Source organism: Girardinichthys multiradiatus, chromosome 2, assembly GCF_021462225.1.
Source record: "Girardinichthys multiradiatus isolate DD_20200921_A chromosome 2, DD_fGirMul_XY1, whole genome shotgun sequence".
In the NCBI taxonomy this organism is placed as follows: Eukaryota; Metazoa; Chordata; class Actinopteri; order Cyprinodontiformes; family Goodeidae; genus Girardinichthys; species Girardinichthys multiradiatus.
In genome coordinates, this window is record NC_061795.1 from 29,184,451 (window position 1) to 29,200,848 (window position 16,398).

The 16,398-nt window shown below is 36.3% G+C and overlaps 1 protein-coding gene and 1 long non-coding RNA gene across 2 annotated transcripts in view; both read left to right on the forward strand.

Moving 5' to 3' along the window:
• Positions 1 to 16,365, forward strand: part of ttc23 (tetratricopeptide repeat domain 23) — a 28,901-nt gene extending 12,536 nt beyond the window's left edge. Inside the window, 9 exon segments of the mRNA XM_047390649.1 lie at positions 599 to 666; positions 808 to 1,267; positions 10,911 to 10,971; positions 11,075 to 11,180; positions 11,809 to 11,857; positions 11,859 to 11,934; positions 13,482 to 13,633; positions 15,223 to 15,303; positions 16,199 to 16,365. Of these exon segments, the coding sequence (XP_047246605.1) occupies positions 599 to 666; positions 808 to 1,267; positions 10,911 to 10,971; positions 11,075 to 11,180; positions 11,809 to 11,857; positions 11,859 to 11,934; positions 13,482 to 13,633; positions 15,223 to 15,303; positions 16,199 to 16,295 (1,150 nt within the window). The 3' untranslated portion in view covers positions 16,296 to 16,365.
• Positions 59 to 6,844, forward strand: LOC124883943. The gene is made up of 3 exons (XR_007042359.1): positions 59 to 213; positions 312 to 459; positions 6,720 to 6,844. It is a non-coding gene; the product is annotated as an uncharacterized LOC124883943 (long non-coding RNA).
• Positions 16,366 to 16,398: the final 33 nt, after the last annotated feature.

Here is a 16,398-nt window from a genome sequence, read left to right on the forward strand (position 1 = left end):
CTGAGGATCATCAGGGCTAATCAAGGAAGAGCTTGCAACAGGAACCCTGAAAGAGGCATCAGACACTATCTGCATTGATCAAGAACAACACCCTGTGTTAGCCCTGGTAAATTCTGGTTCAGAAACAAAACCTCATCAATCCAGATCTTGTACACAAACTACAGATACCTGTTCAGAACCTCCCTGCTCCTGCGCAAGTTTTCGCTCTGGATGGTAGGGCAACGCAAACCATGCACCAACAAAAACACCCACTCTGTCTTATTTCCTCTGGCAATCACCATGAACCTATCTCTTTTTTTTGCGTTTCCTAGCAAAGAAGCACATGTCATCCTGGGACACCCCTGGCTCAAAGCCCACAACCCACACATCAATTGGCCTGATTCCCATCTCAAAGCCTGGAGTTCACATTGCCATAGTTCCTGTCTCCGCTCAGCAGTTTTTTCTGGCACATTAACCATGGTAACCCTGAATTGCCTCCTGATCTATCTCATGTTCCTTCAGATTACCATGACCTTTAGAAAGTATTCAGCAAGGACTTTGCATTCTCACTTCCTCCTGCCCTTACGACTGCTGTATTGATCTCCTCCATTATCCTCAGGCCTTACAACATCTCCAACTCTGAACAAGAAACCATGGAGCAGTATATTATTGTCTCCCTCAAAGCAGGTACAATCTGTCCATCTTTCTCTGCAGTTGGTGCAGGTTTTTTCTTTGTTTAAAAGAAAGATAAGACCTTAAGACCCTGCATGGACCACAGAGGACTAAATCAGATCTGTATTAAGAACAAGTATTTACTTCCTTTTTTAGCCTTCAGCTTTGAATCTGTTCATGGCGCCACCATCTTCACCAAATTAGATCTCCGCAACGCATACCATCTGGTCCGCATTCATGAAGGTGATGAATGTAAGATGTCATTTAAATCACCTATCGGCCACCGTGAGCATCTTGTTATGCCCATCAGTCTCACCAGCGTCCCTGCCATCTTTCAAGCCCTCTTCAACGACACGCTTAGGGAATTTATAAACATCTTTGTATTGGTTTACCTGGACAACAACCTCCGATGTCTCTGTACTAACAATCCTACTTCTGGATTCATCGTCTTGTATGGCCTGAGTCTCACTTTCCAAATCTCTCAGATCAAACTGGTCCAAACCAGTGCTTTGTGCCCTCCAGCCAGACCCCCTTCACCTGCCCATGAAGTCAACAGCCATTCTGCCTTCAGTGTTCGTCATGTTGTGGACGCCCGTCATAGTGGACGTGGCATGTAGTACCTTGTTGACTGGGAGAGGTATGGTCCTGAAGATCATTCCTGGGTACCCCGCAGTTTCATTCCCCGATCCTATGCTCATCATGGACTTTTTTTGTCATGTCATGGAGCTGAGCACAGGTTCTTCTTCTTCTTCTGTGTTGTTTTTTGGCAGTTGGCAAATAACTTGAAGATGTGCATTACCGCCACCAACTGGTATGGAGTGTGGTTCTTCATGGTTTTAAATCTTATTTACTATTACAACAATCAAATTTTATTTATTAATTTAGTGCTTTTGAAAAATCTAATTATAATTTGAATATGTTTGCTACCTAAACTTCTTTGCAAAGTATCTCTCAATATAAAATTTTCTTTAATACCTACAAATTCTCTCCTTAAAATTGTTCTTTCTTGTTCATATTTCTGACACTTCAATATTACATGTTCTATTGTTTCCTCCTCTCCACAATAATCACATTTTCCTGTATTATGTTTCTTTATCTTGAACAATGTAGAATTAAGTCCTGTATGTCCTAGTCTTAATCTTGTAATTAATCTTTCCTCTTTTCTACTCCTTCTTCCTGTTCTTACTTCTCCTACTATCTTGTTGATTCTGTAAAACCATCTTCCTTTCTTTTCTTCATCCCACCTTTTTTGCCACTCTTTCCTGATTCTCTGTTTAATTATATTTCTTGCCTCTGACCTACTAATATTTATTATAAAGCTAATGTTGTTTTGTGTTGCCTTCTTTGCTATCCTGTCCGCCTTCTCATTCCCTCCAACTCCTACATGTGCTGGTACCCATAAAAACACTAATATTAATCCCATTCTTTGTATTCTAAATAAAGTAAGTTTTATTTCCAACAAAATGTCTGGTCTACCCTCTGAATGATTATGTTTTAAACTTAATAATGCTGAACTTGAGTCTGAACAAATGATTGTTTTTAATGGTTTTATATCCTCCACCCACTGCACTGCTAACAATATTGCTAATAATTCTCCTGAATATACTGATAATCCATCTGTAATTCTTTTTCCTACTTTTATTTTAAATTCTGGTATTACAAATGCTACTCCTATTTTTTCATCTGTTTTTGATGCGTCTGTGTAAATCTGGACATAATGATAGTAATTGTTTATATATTCTTGTATTATACTTGAATCTAATCTACATTTTGGATCCTTTTTCTTTTCCATCAATGCCATATCCACCACTGCTTCTGGTAACAGCCACGGTGGCACTACTGGCAAAGGCAACATTAAACTTATTTCTTTTTCATATATTTGAAATTTTTCTGCTATATTATTGATAATCCAACCAAAACTCTTAACTTGTTTTTTTTCTTTTTCCCAGCATGGTTTTAAAATATCACGTGTGGGATGATCCGGATTATTGCTTTGTAAGTTTATCCAGTAATTTATTGCTAACTGTTTCCTTCGTAGATCTAATGGCATCTCTCCCATCTCTACCTGAAGTGCTGCTATTGGACTGGTTCTGATTGCTCCTGTACAAATTCTTAAAGCTTGATGTTGTATATTGTCTAATTTTATAAGATGAGTGTTTGCTGCTGATCCATAAATTATACTTCCATAATCAATATTTGATCTAATTAATCCTGTATAAATTCTTTTTAATGATGTTCGATCTGCTCCCCAATCAATACCAGCCATACATCTCATAATGTTTAATATTCTTTTGCATTTATCTATGATTTTTTCTATATGTACTTTCCATATAATTTTTTCATCAAACCATATACCTAAAAATTTTATATTTTTTACTTGTTCTAAAACTTGATTGTATAATTTTAGTTTGATATTTTCTCTTTTCCTTTTCTGTGTAAACACCATTAGTTTTGTTTTTTCCACTGAGAATTTAAATCCCCATTGATTTGCCCATTGTTCTATTCTAATAATCTCATCCTGTATTTTCTTTTCAATAAGTTTGATATTACGACCCCTTTTCCATATAGCTCCATCATCTGCAAATAGTGAGCAACCGACGTCCTTACCAATATTTTTAAATACATCATTTATCATTATAGAAAACAATAACGGACTTATAATACTTCCTTGAGGAGTACCATTATCTATTATATATTTATCTGACAATTCTTGACCAATTCTTACTTGTATTGTTCTATTTGATAAAAAATATTTAATCCAGTTAAACATTTTTCCAGTAATACCCATTTTATTTAATTTAATTAATAATCCTTCAACCCACATCATGTCATATGCTTTTTCTATATCAAAAAATACAGCTACTACATTTTCTTTGTTTATTTGTGCTCTCCTAATTTCATATTCTAAATATAATGCAGAGTCATTTGTGCTTCTCCCTTTTCTAAACCCATTTTGATTTCTAGATATATATCCATTAATATTTAAATAATATGTTAATCTATTATTAATCATTTTTTCCATTATTTTACAAATATTTGATGTTAATGCGATTGGTCTATAATTTTCTGGTTTTGTTTTATCTTTTCCTGGTTTAGTTATTGGAATAATTATTGCTTCCTTCCAGCTCTGTGGCAGCTCTCCCTCCTCCCAGACTTTATTGTATAATTCTAATATTTTGTCTTTTGCTTTGTCATTAAGATGTTCTATCATCGTATAGTAAATTTGATCTTTTCCAGGTGATGTATTTTTTGTTTTCCTGGTTACAAAGTTCAATTCTCCTTGTGTAAATGGTTCATTTATTAATTTATTTGTATCTACATTATTTTGCATTAATTCTTTATATTTCATCTTTGTGATTTCCCTACCTTTCTTTCCCTCTTCACTAATATTATTTGAACTATGAATTTTACTAAATGTTTTAGCTAATATTTCTGCTTTTTCTTTATCTTCCGTTATAGTTATATTATCTATTTTTAATATAGGATATCCATATTCTTTTCTAATACCCTTCATTCTTTTAATCGTTTTCCAAATTTGATCAATTTTTGTTTCTCTCCCTACGGTATTACAAAAGTTTCTCCAATATTCTCTTTTTGCATGTTTAATAATCTTTCTTACCTTTGCCTGCTTTCTTTTGTACTCAATTAAATTCTGATAAATTGGGTTACTTTTTAACATTTTAAATGCTTTATTTCTTAATTTTATTACTTCACTACATTCTTTTGTCCACCATGGCACAATTTTTTTATCGTTCTTTCTTCCTCCTTTTTTTATTGATTCTTCTGCAGCCTGTAATATTTTTTTACAGATATTTATATTTAAACTATTTATATCAATTGACTCATCTATTTCTTCCAATTTCTTTTGACTTAAATATTTAAATTTTTCCCAATCAGCCTTATTAAAGTTCCATCTTTTATATAATCCTGTATTCCTGTTATTTATTAATATTCCTGTTATGATTTTAATGGGGTAATGATCACTGCCTACTGTTGTATCTTTGTCAATGTCCCACTCACAGTTATTGGCTAAACAATTTGATACTATTGTTAAATCAATCACAGATTCTGTACCTGTTTTTACATTAATTCTTGTTCCTTTTCCATCATTTATACATACCAAATTTTTTATTTCCATTATTTCTTCAATAACTTGTCCATTTTTATCATTACATTTTCCCCATAATGTGCTGTTAGCATTAAAATCTCCACACCAGATTACTTTTCCTTCTAAGTATCCCATTAATTCATCCATCAACTCAAATGATAATATTTTAAATGGATTATAAAAATTTATTATTTTACACTTTTCCTTTTTATTGTAAATTTCAACTACTATATATTCTAACTCTTTGCCTTTTCCTAATATCTGATATTGTATCCCTTCTTTTATAAATATTCCACATCCTCCTCCACTTCCTTCTATTCTATCCCTTCTGATACTATTATACCCTTTAAACACAAAATCTAGGTTTGGTTTTAACCATGTCTCCTGTATACATATAATTTCTGGTTTTTCTTCAATTCCATCTATATACCCTTTAAATTCCTGTCCATTAGCGATTAAACTTCTTGCATTCCACTGTAATATTATCATATATTTCTATCAGCTGGGGTTCCTCCTTGCCTTCCATCTGTTTCCAACTTTTTATTAATGTTTTCCCAAGATCCTTCTTTAAACCCTAAGAACTTTTCTGCTCCTCTGACTATTATTTTAATCTTTTCTGTTTTGTGTTTAGCCTGTTCAGTGCAGTTAATGACATAAGCTATGAATAATATCAGTTTTTCCACAGACATTGTAACATTTTCCTCTGATTCTACTTTTCTTTGTTGATAATCTTGAATCCTAATTTGACCTTCATCCCTTGATCTTTCTTTCTATACATTTTTGACTGCTTCGGCATAGCTTATGTTTTTAGTCATTTTAATTTGTTGGATTTCTTTTGCTTTCTTCCTTACCTCACATCCCCCGAATGTAACTCTATGTTGCCCTCCACAATTGCAACATTTTTCCTGCACTTCTTCCCCACAATCTTCAATTCTGTGATCTTCTCCACACTTTGGACATCTTTGTTTTCCTTTACAGACAGCTGCTATATGACCATATCTCTGACATTTAAAACATCTTAGTGGTGGAGGAATGAAAGGCCTCACAGAAAAACTCAGATATCCTATTTTAACATTTTGTGGCAACACCTTTTCTTCAAAATCTATTAAAATTGACAGGCTTCCTACTCTTTCACCATTTACATTTTTTGTCAGTCTTTTGAGATTTTTTACCTTTGCACCAACAATGCTTTTTTTTAACTTGTCTATATCTTCCTCCATAGGAATGCCATAAATTACCCCCCGAATGATTTTATCTTCTCCTATAATCTTCCTCTCTGTCACTGTTTTCTTGCAAATGTTTTCCACTTGTAAAGCCTTTCTTCTTTGTTCTTCAGTTTTACACACCACCAGTATATTTCCATCTCTCAAGACCTTCACCATTTCAACATCTCCTATCTTTTTTTTAATTTCTCTAGATAGTGAAATAGGACTCAGGTTCTCTTTTTCTTCTTCATTTTTTATCTTTAATATTATTTTACATTCTTCCCTTCCGATTTTCCTCCTAACTACTCTCTCTTCTTCAGAACTGTTTTCTTCCAACTCTCTTTTATTCCTTTGGCTGTCTAACATTTTTCCTTCTTCTGCTTTACCTCTTCCGCGTCCTCTCCCTCTACTTACTGGCGTCCATTCATCAAAGTCCATATTATCCTCCTGTGTATCCATTCTGAACCATTCACATACCAGTTTATGCCTTTTACTGCCACTTCCAAAAGTAAATAATTTCTACCACTGTGGGGTTCTTAGTAGACCAACGTTTTCAGATCGAAGTTTCGCGCCCAATCACACAGCTGAGGATCATCAGGGCTAATCAAGGAAGAGCTCTTAAAGCAGCAGGAACCCTAAAGGAGGCGACAGATTGTTAACTCACCTGAGTGGCAATTGGACTAGCAGACTAACTCTGTTACTGTTGTTTTCTTGACCGTGTCTCTTACCTGAGTATTTTTGCTCCTCTCTCCCAGAGTGGATTTTTACCCTGAAGATCCAGACCTGGAATTTCCCAAGCCGATGGTCCGTGTCCAAGTTTGCAGTACTTCATTGTGCTTACCCAATCAAGAGCCTCCTTCAGTTTTCTTGGAACCTGCATACAAAGGAAAGTACTTACCACTTCTCTAGTAAACCAACCTTGTAAACTCCTGCCTGTCCACACTCCAACTCCACACATCACCACCTGAACAACAATCAGAGAAAACCACCGGTGTTGCACTACAACCTCCTCTGTCAACCTCAGTCTCCGTGGCAAAACTCGCCTCCCTCCCTGGAAACATCTCCATCAAATAATAAGACGATTTATCTCTCAGTTCAAGATGGCATACTCCCTCCTGTCATCTGTACTCACTCACTTCTCTCCCTCAGTGAACCAACCAGCACAAACCGGACTCCTCAACGACCCCACTGTAATTTCCTGTTTGTCAATAAACCAGTTAAACCTGAACTCCTCCTCTGTAATTGTTGCCTGCACTAGTCACCTGGTTATTCACCATGACATTTTGTTTCTTCAAAATGTTCACGTGAAATATGCTTTGATCCAGGCTTAAAAGCCTAAAGTATGCTCATATGTTCCTAACTAGATAAAGTACACCTTAAAATTTTCTTTCTGATTAACTTCCAAACAAGTGGTTGAAGTAGGGATTTGAGTGCCATGCACAATTTTTAGTGTTATTATTAAAGCACTATATTGGTTTACACTACATTATAGAACCTCTTCAAAGTTTGTGTCCATAATTAGCTGCAACTAGTTGTCTTTACCAACTTCCTATAATTCACAATGCTTACATCATTAATGTGTAAAATGTTATACAAGTCATTAGAACAGGGGTCAGCAACCTTTACCGTAATAATAACCATAATAACCATTTTTGCCTTTGGTCCAGCTTAACATATTTAGAGCCACAAAAGCAAGATGACTTTTCGTAAACAAAAAAGCTTGTTTTTATAATGCATACTATAGACAATTTTTTATTAAAGAACAACTATTTTATTTTTTGGTTTTAGGTGTTATACCTTTTTCAATGGGACATTCAACGACTATACAGAATGACTTTTAAAAAAAGCACGTAGTTTGCAACAAATATATTTTTTGTCTCATTCTTTCTGAAAATATTCATATACTACATGAAAAGACATATTAAAAACTGCTATGGTAGCATTTCTGAAATTACCTTTTACATGTTAAGACATGTAGCATTTTTGGCCAAAGTTAAGAGCCACAGTGGAGGGTCTAAGAGGCTGCATGCCGCTCTGGAACCATAGGTTGCAGACCCCCACATTAGAAGATAGCAAAGCATTGTTAGATAGCGACGTCATTGCTTCATAGTTTAATCAACCCATAACAGTCAGTGAAAGCAGTGGTTGACAAACTGTCCAGTGTCTGGAAGCAAGAAAAACTACAGAATGGAAGAAAATACAAAAGAATCCAGGTGTGCCATTTTTGGCATTTAAAAAAATAATAATTTAATTTCTTTTGTATAGGTATCCCTAAACCTCCATAAGTTCCGTTTAAGACTGTTGAATAGACTGTGTCACATTAAGATGCATCTCAATAAATTTGATTATCATTTAAAAGCAAATGTATTTTAGTATTTTTTTCTTCCACTCAACTGTCCCTTAATATGTTTGTATGGACAGCCAACTTCTTTAGCAATTGCTTTAGTAATTGCTGTAGAATACTATGTGTGCCAGTGATTGTCTGCTAGACAACTGTCAAGTCAGCAGTCTGCCCCATGGTTGCATAGACCATAAGATGTCCATAACATAAATATTTTTCCTGACTGTTTAGTACAGTAACTAATTTAAATAACCTTTTTTTAAACAACAGGATATATCCATTGGTTCTCCCATCAGTGATTCTCACCTATACTATTTAACAACACATAAAAAGTTCATCAGTCAGGGTGCCTATGCTTTGAAGATCTTCAGGTTTACTGGAGCAAGCTTTTTGTGTGTTTATTTCCCTCTGTTTTCACTTAGGGATGGCCTATCTGTTTTAGTTTCCTAAAAGAAGAGCAGGAAAACTCACGTCAACCAAGTTCTGGAAACATTTACAAAAAGAACACTCTGTGGCTTGCTTGGCAGCACATCCGCATAACCCTAACTCTCTGCCTTGTGGACTCTTGGTATGTTTCAATAGAATTTGTCATCTTGCCCTTAGGTCAGGAAGTCTGGAAGGATGCAGAGTGAATGAGAGGATAGAGAGGCCTTGTTTTACTCTGCCCATGTCGACAGAAACACAGGACTCAAATAATGTGAGAATGTAGCTGTAACTTCAGCCACAATTCTGCCATAAATGGATCTGAAGTTAACTTTTATGGGTGGGGACCTTCTGCTGTTCATCATGTTAGTGTATTCAAAGATCCATGGGAAAATCTGAAGAAATTGGCTTTCATGATGTTTCCATAACTTGTGATGTTCATTTATAAACCCTGAACCACAAATTCTTGAATGGGTCCAAATTTATCCTCTCCAGAGATGTGAATATGCCAGAACTATGTCAACACTGGCAAGCTTGAAAATGTGGTCCCGACACATTCTGCTCCTACTGATCAAGGCACCTTTGATCAAATACTTTAAATAAGTCACATACAAATTAATTTTAGTCTAAACTTTCACTTTTCTATCAGGTTACCAAGAGAAACTGAGTTTCTGTAATGCTTATGTTATTAATAAAGCTAAAGACTCTTCTGCTCTGAGTCTTTTGCCCATCCCCTGCACTAGAGCTACTGTAAATAAAATTTAGTCCATTAGTTGGTTTGAAGCTGTTAACACTGCAACCTTGTGGATCCGCTGTCCTTCTCTCGGTTAATGCAGCCTTGATATATCCCAGTGTAACAGGAAATTACTCTAAAAAGAAAGACAAACACTGGAAGCTTTAGAATAACAAAATAAATCATGGATTATTATAGATGCATCCACAATTTCTCTTGTGTCATTAGGTCCAGTTCCAGTTGTGCTTAGGTGGTTTCCATTGACTCACCAAGAATGTCCCCTAATATAGATATCCTGGAAGAAGAAAGTAACCATGTACATTTAGGAGCTGTGCAAATCTAATTTTTAGAGGAAACAACTGCAAAACTTGGATTGATGGGATAAAAAAGTATAGAGGCTTGTTTCCTTACTGTAGTCTTTACCGCATCAGTAATTAACTGCAGATTACTACTGTGCAAGGCTTCAACTTTTCTAGACTCTAGTAACTGTAGGAAAACGATATGGATTTACAGTAACAAAATATATGCGATTGTGTACTCTCAACTAAATAAAGCAGAGCAGAATGTGAATTTATATTCTGATTGCTTTTATTAAATACTGTGCAGTGAAAAGGCAGTTGCCTCCCTACAAATTCCTCCAGTTTTTCACACTATCACACTGCCACACCCTGGCCTGGAAACCTCCAGAGTTGTAAAGTTCCGAAACCACTTTATCAGAATCTGTTTGACAACAAGAAAAGGTTTAAAAAAAATCTCAAAAAAGCAACACATGCCCAATCTAATGAAATTCAGGTAAAAAAATGGAAACAAAGTCATTGATACCAATCAGCCTGGAAAAGGTGACGAAGCTACTTCTAAGACTTTTGGACCGAACAGGAGCAGTTCTTTACAAATAGAGAAAGCATGGAACAGCAGTGAACCTTCCCATGAATGGCAAAGCTACCAAAATTAATCCAAGAGTAGATCATCAAATTACCTAGCATGTCACAAAATATCCTAAAGCAACATCAGAAACACTGCAGGCCTGACTTGTCTCAGTTAAAGTCAATGTTCATGATTCATCATGTACACTGACCAAAAAGAACGTAAAGATCAGAATCAGAATCAGAATCAGAATCAGAAAAGCTTTATTGCCAAGTACGTTTTTGGACATACAAGGAATTTGTTTTGGCGATCTGTCTCATCTTTTTCTAAAACATCTTGATGATCCTCAAGACTTGAAAAAATATTCTGTGCACTGATGAGTGAGTCTTTAGAGGTGCATCCCGTCTTGTTCTTGCATCCCGTCTACATCTTGTTGTAATTGATCAAACCACGATTTCTGTTGTCATTATGAAGAAGAATTTCCGTCCATCAGCTTGTGACCTTAAAATTAAGTGCACTTGGGTTATGAAGAAGGACAATGATCCAAAGCACACCAGCACATTCACTTGTTTTGACCTAATCAACCATGGCTGCCATTGAACATAACAGAGATCACTTGGACAGAACCATAGAATATCTCTCCAAGGTTGGTAAACTTTCTTTGGTCACTGTTAGAACTTGTGTTAGGTAATAGTCATTCTCATTTGGTGGTTTGTTTTTGTCTTGTTTCACATGGTTATTTCTGCTAGGCTCCTGCCATAGCTATGATTCACAGTCCAAAGGGTCCAGAAGGGGCTCAGATCTCCCACAGCCTGGCCTTTATCCTTTCTGCTGCACCAGACCAACATCACAATGGTGAGAGTGTTCATAGAAGCTGGTTAGGCCGGTGCAAAACTCAAAAAAGGTTAATTAGGATTTGAATATCAGTTATTTCCCTACATGTCAAGTTCTTTAAGATAGGTTTATAGAATCTAGCAACAGCTTGTAATGAACTTCAAGTAGGAGCGGGCCTACAAGGTATTTGAAGAAGGTTCTAAGTGGACCCAGAAATAGAAAATCAAATACTTTTATCTCAAAAATATAAAAAAATATATTTGAAAATTTATAAGGATGCTTCTCTATCACACAATGCTGTTAAACTGTTTGTCCACTTTGGGTATTCTATATCCTGCTCTGAATACCTTCAGCCTTAAACTGAATAGAGTAAATTCTGACATGCGATTTGATCAGCCAATATATTTCAGATGGCACTCACTCTTTGAACATTTCTTTGTTGTTTGTCTTGAGAGGACCCACCTGTGAGATGCATGGTTTGCTACTGACTTCAAGGCAAATGCAATGAAATGCTAATTATAATTATTACATAATGATCATCTTCTTTTTGATACAACAATATTGGATGCATAAAGTAGGATGTAACCTACAAATCAGGGATTCTCCAAACTGATACCTCGATTGTCCTGTTCACTACATGTTGCTTTAGAAACTTCGGGTCACTATTTTGAGCGAAGTCTACATGTTTACAGGAACTCTAGGTCCACATGATCCAGCTTTTCTTGCTGCCCAGGATAACTTCTGTCGCTACGTCTTGATTAATGGACAGCAGGAGGTTAGAGACAGTCTCGCAATATAAATTCCTTATAGTACAATACAATCACAACTCCTTTGTAAAAAACGCAGAATAATCACCAACATGTAATTTTGATTCAACCAATGCCGTGAAAGGTATTTGCTCGTTACAGATTTCTTTGGTTTTTCTGCTTTTTTGTCACACATATATGTTTTTGGACATCAAACAAATTTTATTATCAAACAGATAATCTAAGTAAGTTCAAAATGTAGTTTTTCAATTGATTGTGTCATTTATTAAGAGAGAAAGGTATCCAAACCAACCAGGCTCTTGCTCTGTAACCCTGATAACTGGTTGTGCCACACTATCCAGCGACAACTGCCATGTGGTTTTTGCGATAACTGGCAATGAGTTTTTGACATAGTTGTGGAAGAGCTTTGGTGCAGTCTGCTTTGCGGAATTTAGCCACATTAGAGAGTTTTCGAGCATGAACAAGCAAGGAGCATCTTACTTGCAGACCTAGATTAGGCCACTCCAAAACATTAATTTAATAACTTTTGTTGTGTGTCAAAATCTTTGTGCCACTGCAATCTCTACATGCTCTTGAGCTGAAAGGTCAAGAAGTGATGATCGGACATTCTTCCTCAGAACTGTCTGTTGTAGAGCAGAATTCATGGTTGATCCGTTATAGGAAGCCAATCCTAAAGCAGCAAAGCAAACCCACACCATCACTCTACCATGATTTTTGACTGTTGGGATGATGCTCTTTTTTGAAAGGCTGTGTAAGTTTTGCGCCAGATTTATCGGAACACCTTCTAGTTAAACTTTTGTCTAATCTGTCCAGAGAATATATCTTGGGCATCTTCGAGATATTTATTTTGGCAAATGGGAGACATATATAGTAGTTTTGGACTTAGAAATCTCCCTGGAGGCCATTTTTACCCAGTCTCTTTCTTATTGTTGAATTATCAACAGACTGAGGCAAGTGGGGTTCGCAGTGCTTTAGATGTGGTTCTAGGATCTTTTGTGACCTCCTTTGTAAATCTTTGATGGACTCCTGGAGTAACTCTGGTAGGCCAGCTACTCCAAGGAAGGTTCCTCATCCCTGTTTCCTCCATTTAGCTCTCACTGTGGTTTCCTGAGGTCTTATAAATGGCTTTCTAACCATTTCCAGACTAAAAGATGTGAATGCCTTTGTTTCTCATCTATTCTTGAGTTTAAATTGGGGCATGATGTGTTACTTTCTGAGATGTTTTAGACTTCTTAATGTTATCAGACAAGTTTTATTTAAGTGATTTATTGATTCTAAAGGTCACGCAGGAATTAGGCCTGTGTGTGGGTAGTGAAATTAATTAATCACAGTTAATCCATTATTCGACAAGAGGAGTTGGTTTAGATAGCGTTTCCTTCAGTTTTTTTTCTTAATAAATTGAATCATAATTTTTGTCTATACCCAGATTAGCTTCGCCTGATAATAAAATTTGTTGATGATCTGAAAAACAAAAACAGATTAAATCTGTAAAGGGGCAAATACTTTTACACAGTTCTGTATATTTTCTAGCCATATACAATTTGTATATTAACAGAAATGTATAGAGATCCAGAGAGCCTCTTTTAAGTCTAAAAGATCCACATTTGGTGACCTGAGCTCTGAGGTAGCAGAGACTCTTCAGCTGATTGGAAGTGTGGAGATGACGGAGCGGAGGATGAACCAAGCTCACAGGACCATGACAAAGATATTTATATGACAGAATACATACAAATTGTGTAGAATTGTTTCTTCTGGTTAGAATAGGAGAGGATAACATAGGAGTGTTGCACGAAAAACTTATAGTTTCTTGTAGTCATCAAATACGACAAATTCACAACAAAATTATTATGGGACGTTTAATGGAAGATCTGGAGTCTGCATGTTCGTATACATTTAAACCAGTGAGATGATAGCAAATCCGTCCAGATCCAGAATACACACAATGAGTCCCTGTCATTTTGAGACAAGCTATTTCCACCCTCTCTGAAGAGCTGAATGTTATCAGAGTTACAGGCTAATCTTGGAAGAGGGCAGTGTGCAGAGCCAACCTCCCTGGTGTAAAATATCACACAGAGCTACTTTGTGTTTCTTCAGCCTGGATAGAAATTGACAGATGGGCAACAGATGTTAAATGACAGTTTGCTAACTGCGGCAGATTAAAGGGACATTGACCCCAACAGTCCCCTAAAGCAAAATAACATTCCTCTGTCTTTAAGCACATTCCCATTAAACTAACCCCTTTTAATCAATGTCCAGTTATATGTACAATTGTAAAATTTTGTATATATTATGTAATGAGTAGTGTTGTTTTTCACATACTGCATGACTGTACATTTGCCCTATGAGCTCACTTGTACCATCATGGTAAAACTCTCTAAAGGGCCTTATATGATTCTTGTCAGAAGTCAGTGAAGCTCCCTGGTTGCTATGTTGTTTTGTTGTTTCTGTCTGAGCATAGAGGCCCAAAAATGACAGGGTAGATCAGGGCTCACTCTATCTCCCCCACGTCGGAGTTGTAACCTTTCTGTTGCGCCATAAACCAGAGCGGAAATGTCAGCAGGGATTCTTTTCTCCTGCTGTCATCATGAAACCGCTTGCAGTCCGATTGAGTAACTTGCTTTCCTGAAAGAACCCTGGCCTATACAGTAGATAGATCGCAAAAGAGCTTTTAAAAACATAGAACAATGGTTCATACAGACAAAGTTGAATCCACCCCCTTCCTCCTCTGCAGTTTCGCTGAAAGAAAACAGCCTTCCATTACATCAACCTTAGCAACCGTTAAAACATTCAAGAGGCCAGATGGACCTCTTCCAGATTTACTGTGTTTTGCTTTCCCCAGTGCAGAGAGGAGCTTTTCCCTCCATCTTTCCTGGTTTCAAACATTTGCTTCTTGTTATTTAAGATGATTGCAGTAAATAGAGGCATGTTTTTATCATGCGTTGTGTCAATGTTGATAATCATATTCAGATGTTTTAACTTTTTTCTACTTTCAATTTTCAAAATGATCATGACATCATGGATTTCAACAATAGTCCTTTTTTTCATTACTTGTTCAGCCAGATTGTGTACAGAATGAAAAAATGCCACTATATCGCCCTTTACTCTTTCTAACCCTCAGATTGCTGAGGTGCTATCAAATCTCTGGCAGATCCTTCTTGTCTTATTTGAGTCTCTGTATGGTCAGCACAGGTGTTATGTGTTTTGGTATGTTTAGTGCTGCCAGTATGTTGCTAGGATGTTGATTTATTCCCATCTAGACTGAGTTGCACTTTTAATCTTTCACCTCCCTATATCACTGTCATTGTTCAGAGCGTGTTGTATGGTCCTCAGCAAAAGAAAACCAAAGTTGTCCAGAAAGCTGTGGACATTTTGGCAAGGTAACTCATCAGAAAAGATGTGAATTTACTACTAAATTGTATTAAGAAGTTTCACAAAACCTGAAAATGAGTAGGGTTAAAGGGCATGTATCGTCATTTTTACAACTTTTGCTTTTTAACTGTATTTTGCCTTTAAACTCCTGATGATAATTTTGATCTCCCTGGCCAAAATTAAGAAAAATCTAAAAAAGCATGGGAGGAAAACGGCTAGCTGAGAATGCAGACGGAAGTTGCCAGAGAGAGATGGTGTTATATTTGAAATACCGAATGTGGGCAAACATAACACCATGGGCACCTAAGACAAAAATACTGAGAGCAAAGTGCCCAGCTTAAATGTAAATTTATAAATTGAAAATAAATATGGTGTATAATCCAATGACCAGAGCAAGGAAGTCGGAGAAATGTTGTATGAGTGCAGTAGGTTTGAGACTTTAGAAACCAGCAACCTTCAAAGGGATTTAAAAGTGCGCTATGGTGAGCCCAGTCTGCTTTTGATTTATTACAGTGGGGAATGACTGCTTGTGACACAAACTATCATTTGAAAAACTTGCATTCCGATAGATGTAATTTAGGCTCCTATTCTGACCAGCATTGTAACTGTAATGTGCGTCAGCCCTGTCAATTATTCACTTTATTTTCAAAAGTAAGGTTAGACCTCAGTATGTGGAAATTCCTAATAAGGTACCAAATAATTAATGTGGAGTCCTAATTGGACTTCTTGTTTTAGTGGTCATGACTCAGTAGGCTCTGCATTTCAAACTCTCACTTCAAAAATTAATAGAAAGTTCATTTGTGATTTATTTATGTCTTCTGACTCTAAAGTATGATGATATATGCCCTTTAATAATTTTAGATGTTAGTGAATGAACTACAGAACAGAATGTTTGCTTTTCAGGGCACCGGAAGTAGCTGAAAGACAACAGAGGCAAAGCAGAGGAAAAGACAAAAACTTGACACATTTCCAGATACCGTCCAGTGCTAAAGATGTTTGACATTTGAAATGTAATTTTTCCTCACTTCTGTACTTTTTGTCAAAAACATTTGTTACTATAATACGCCTAAAGGTTAGAGCCAAAAGATAATGCAGATTTATGA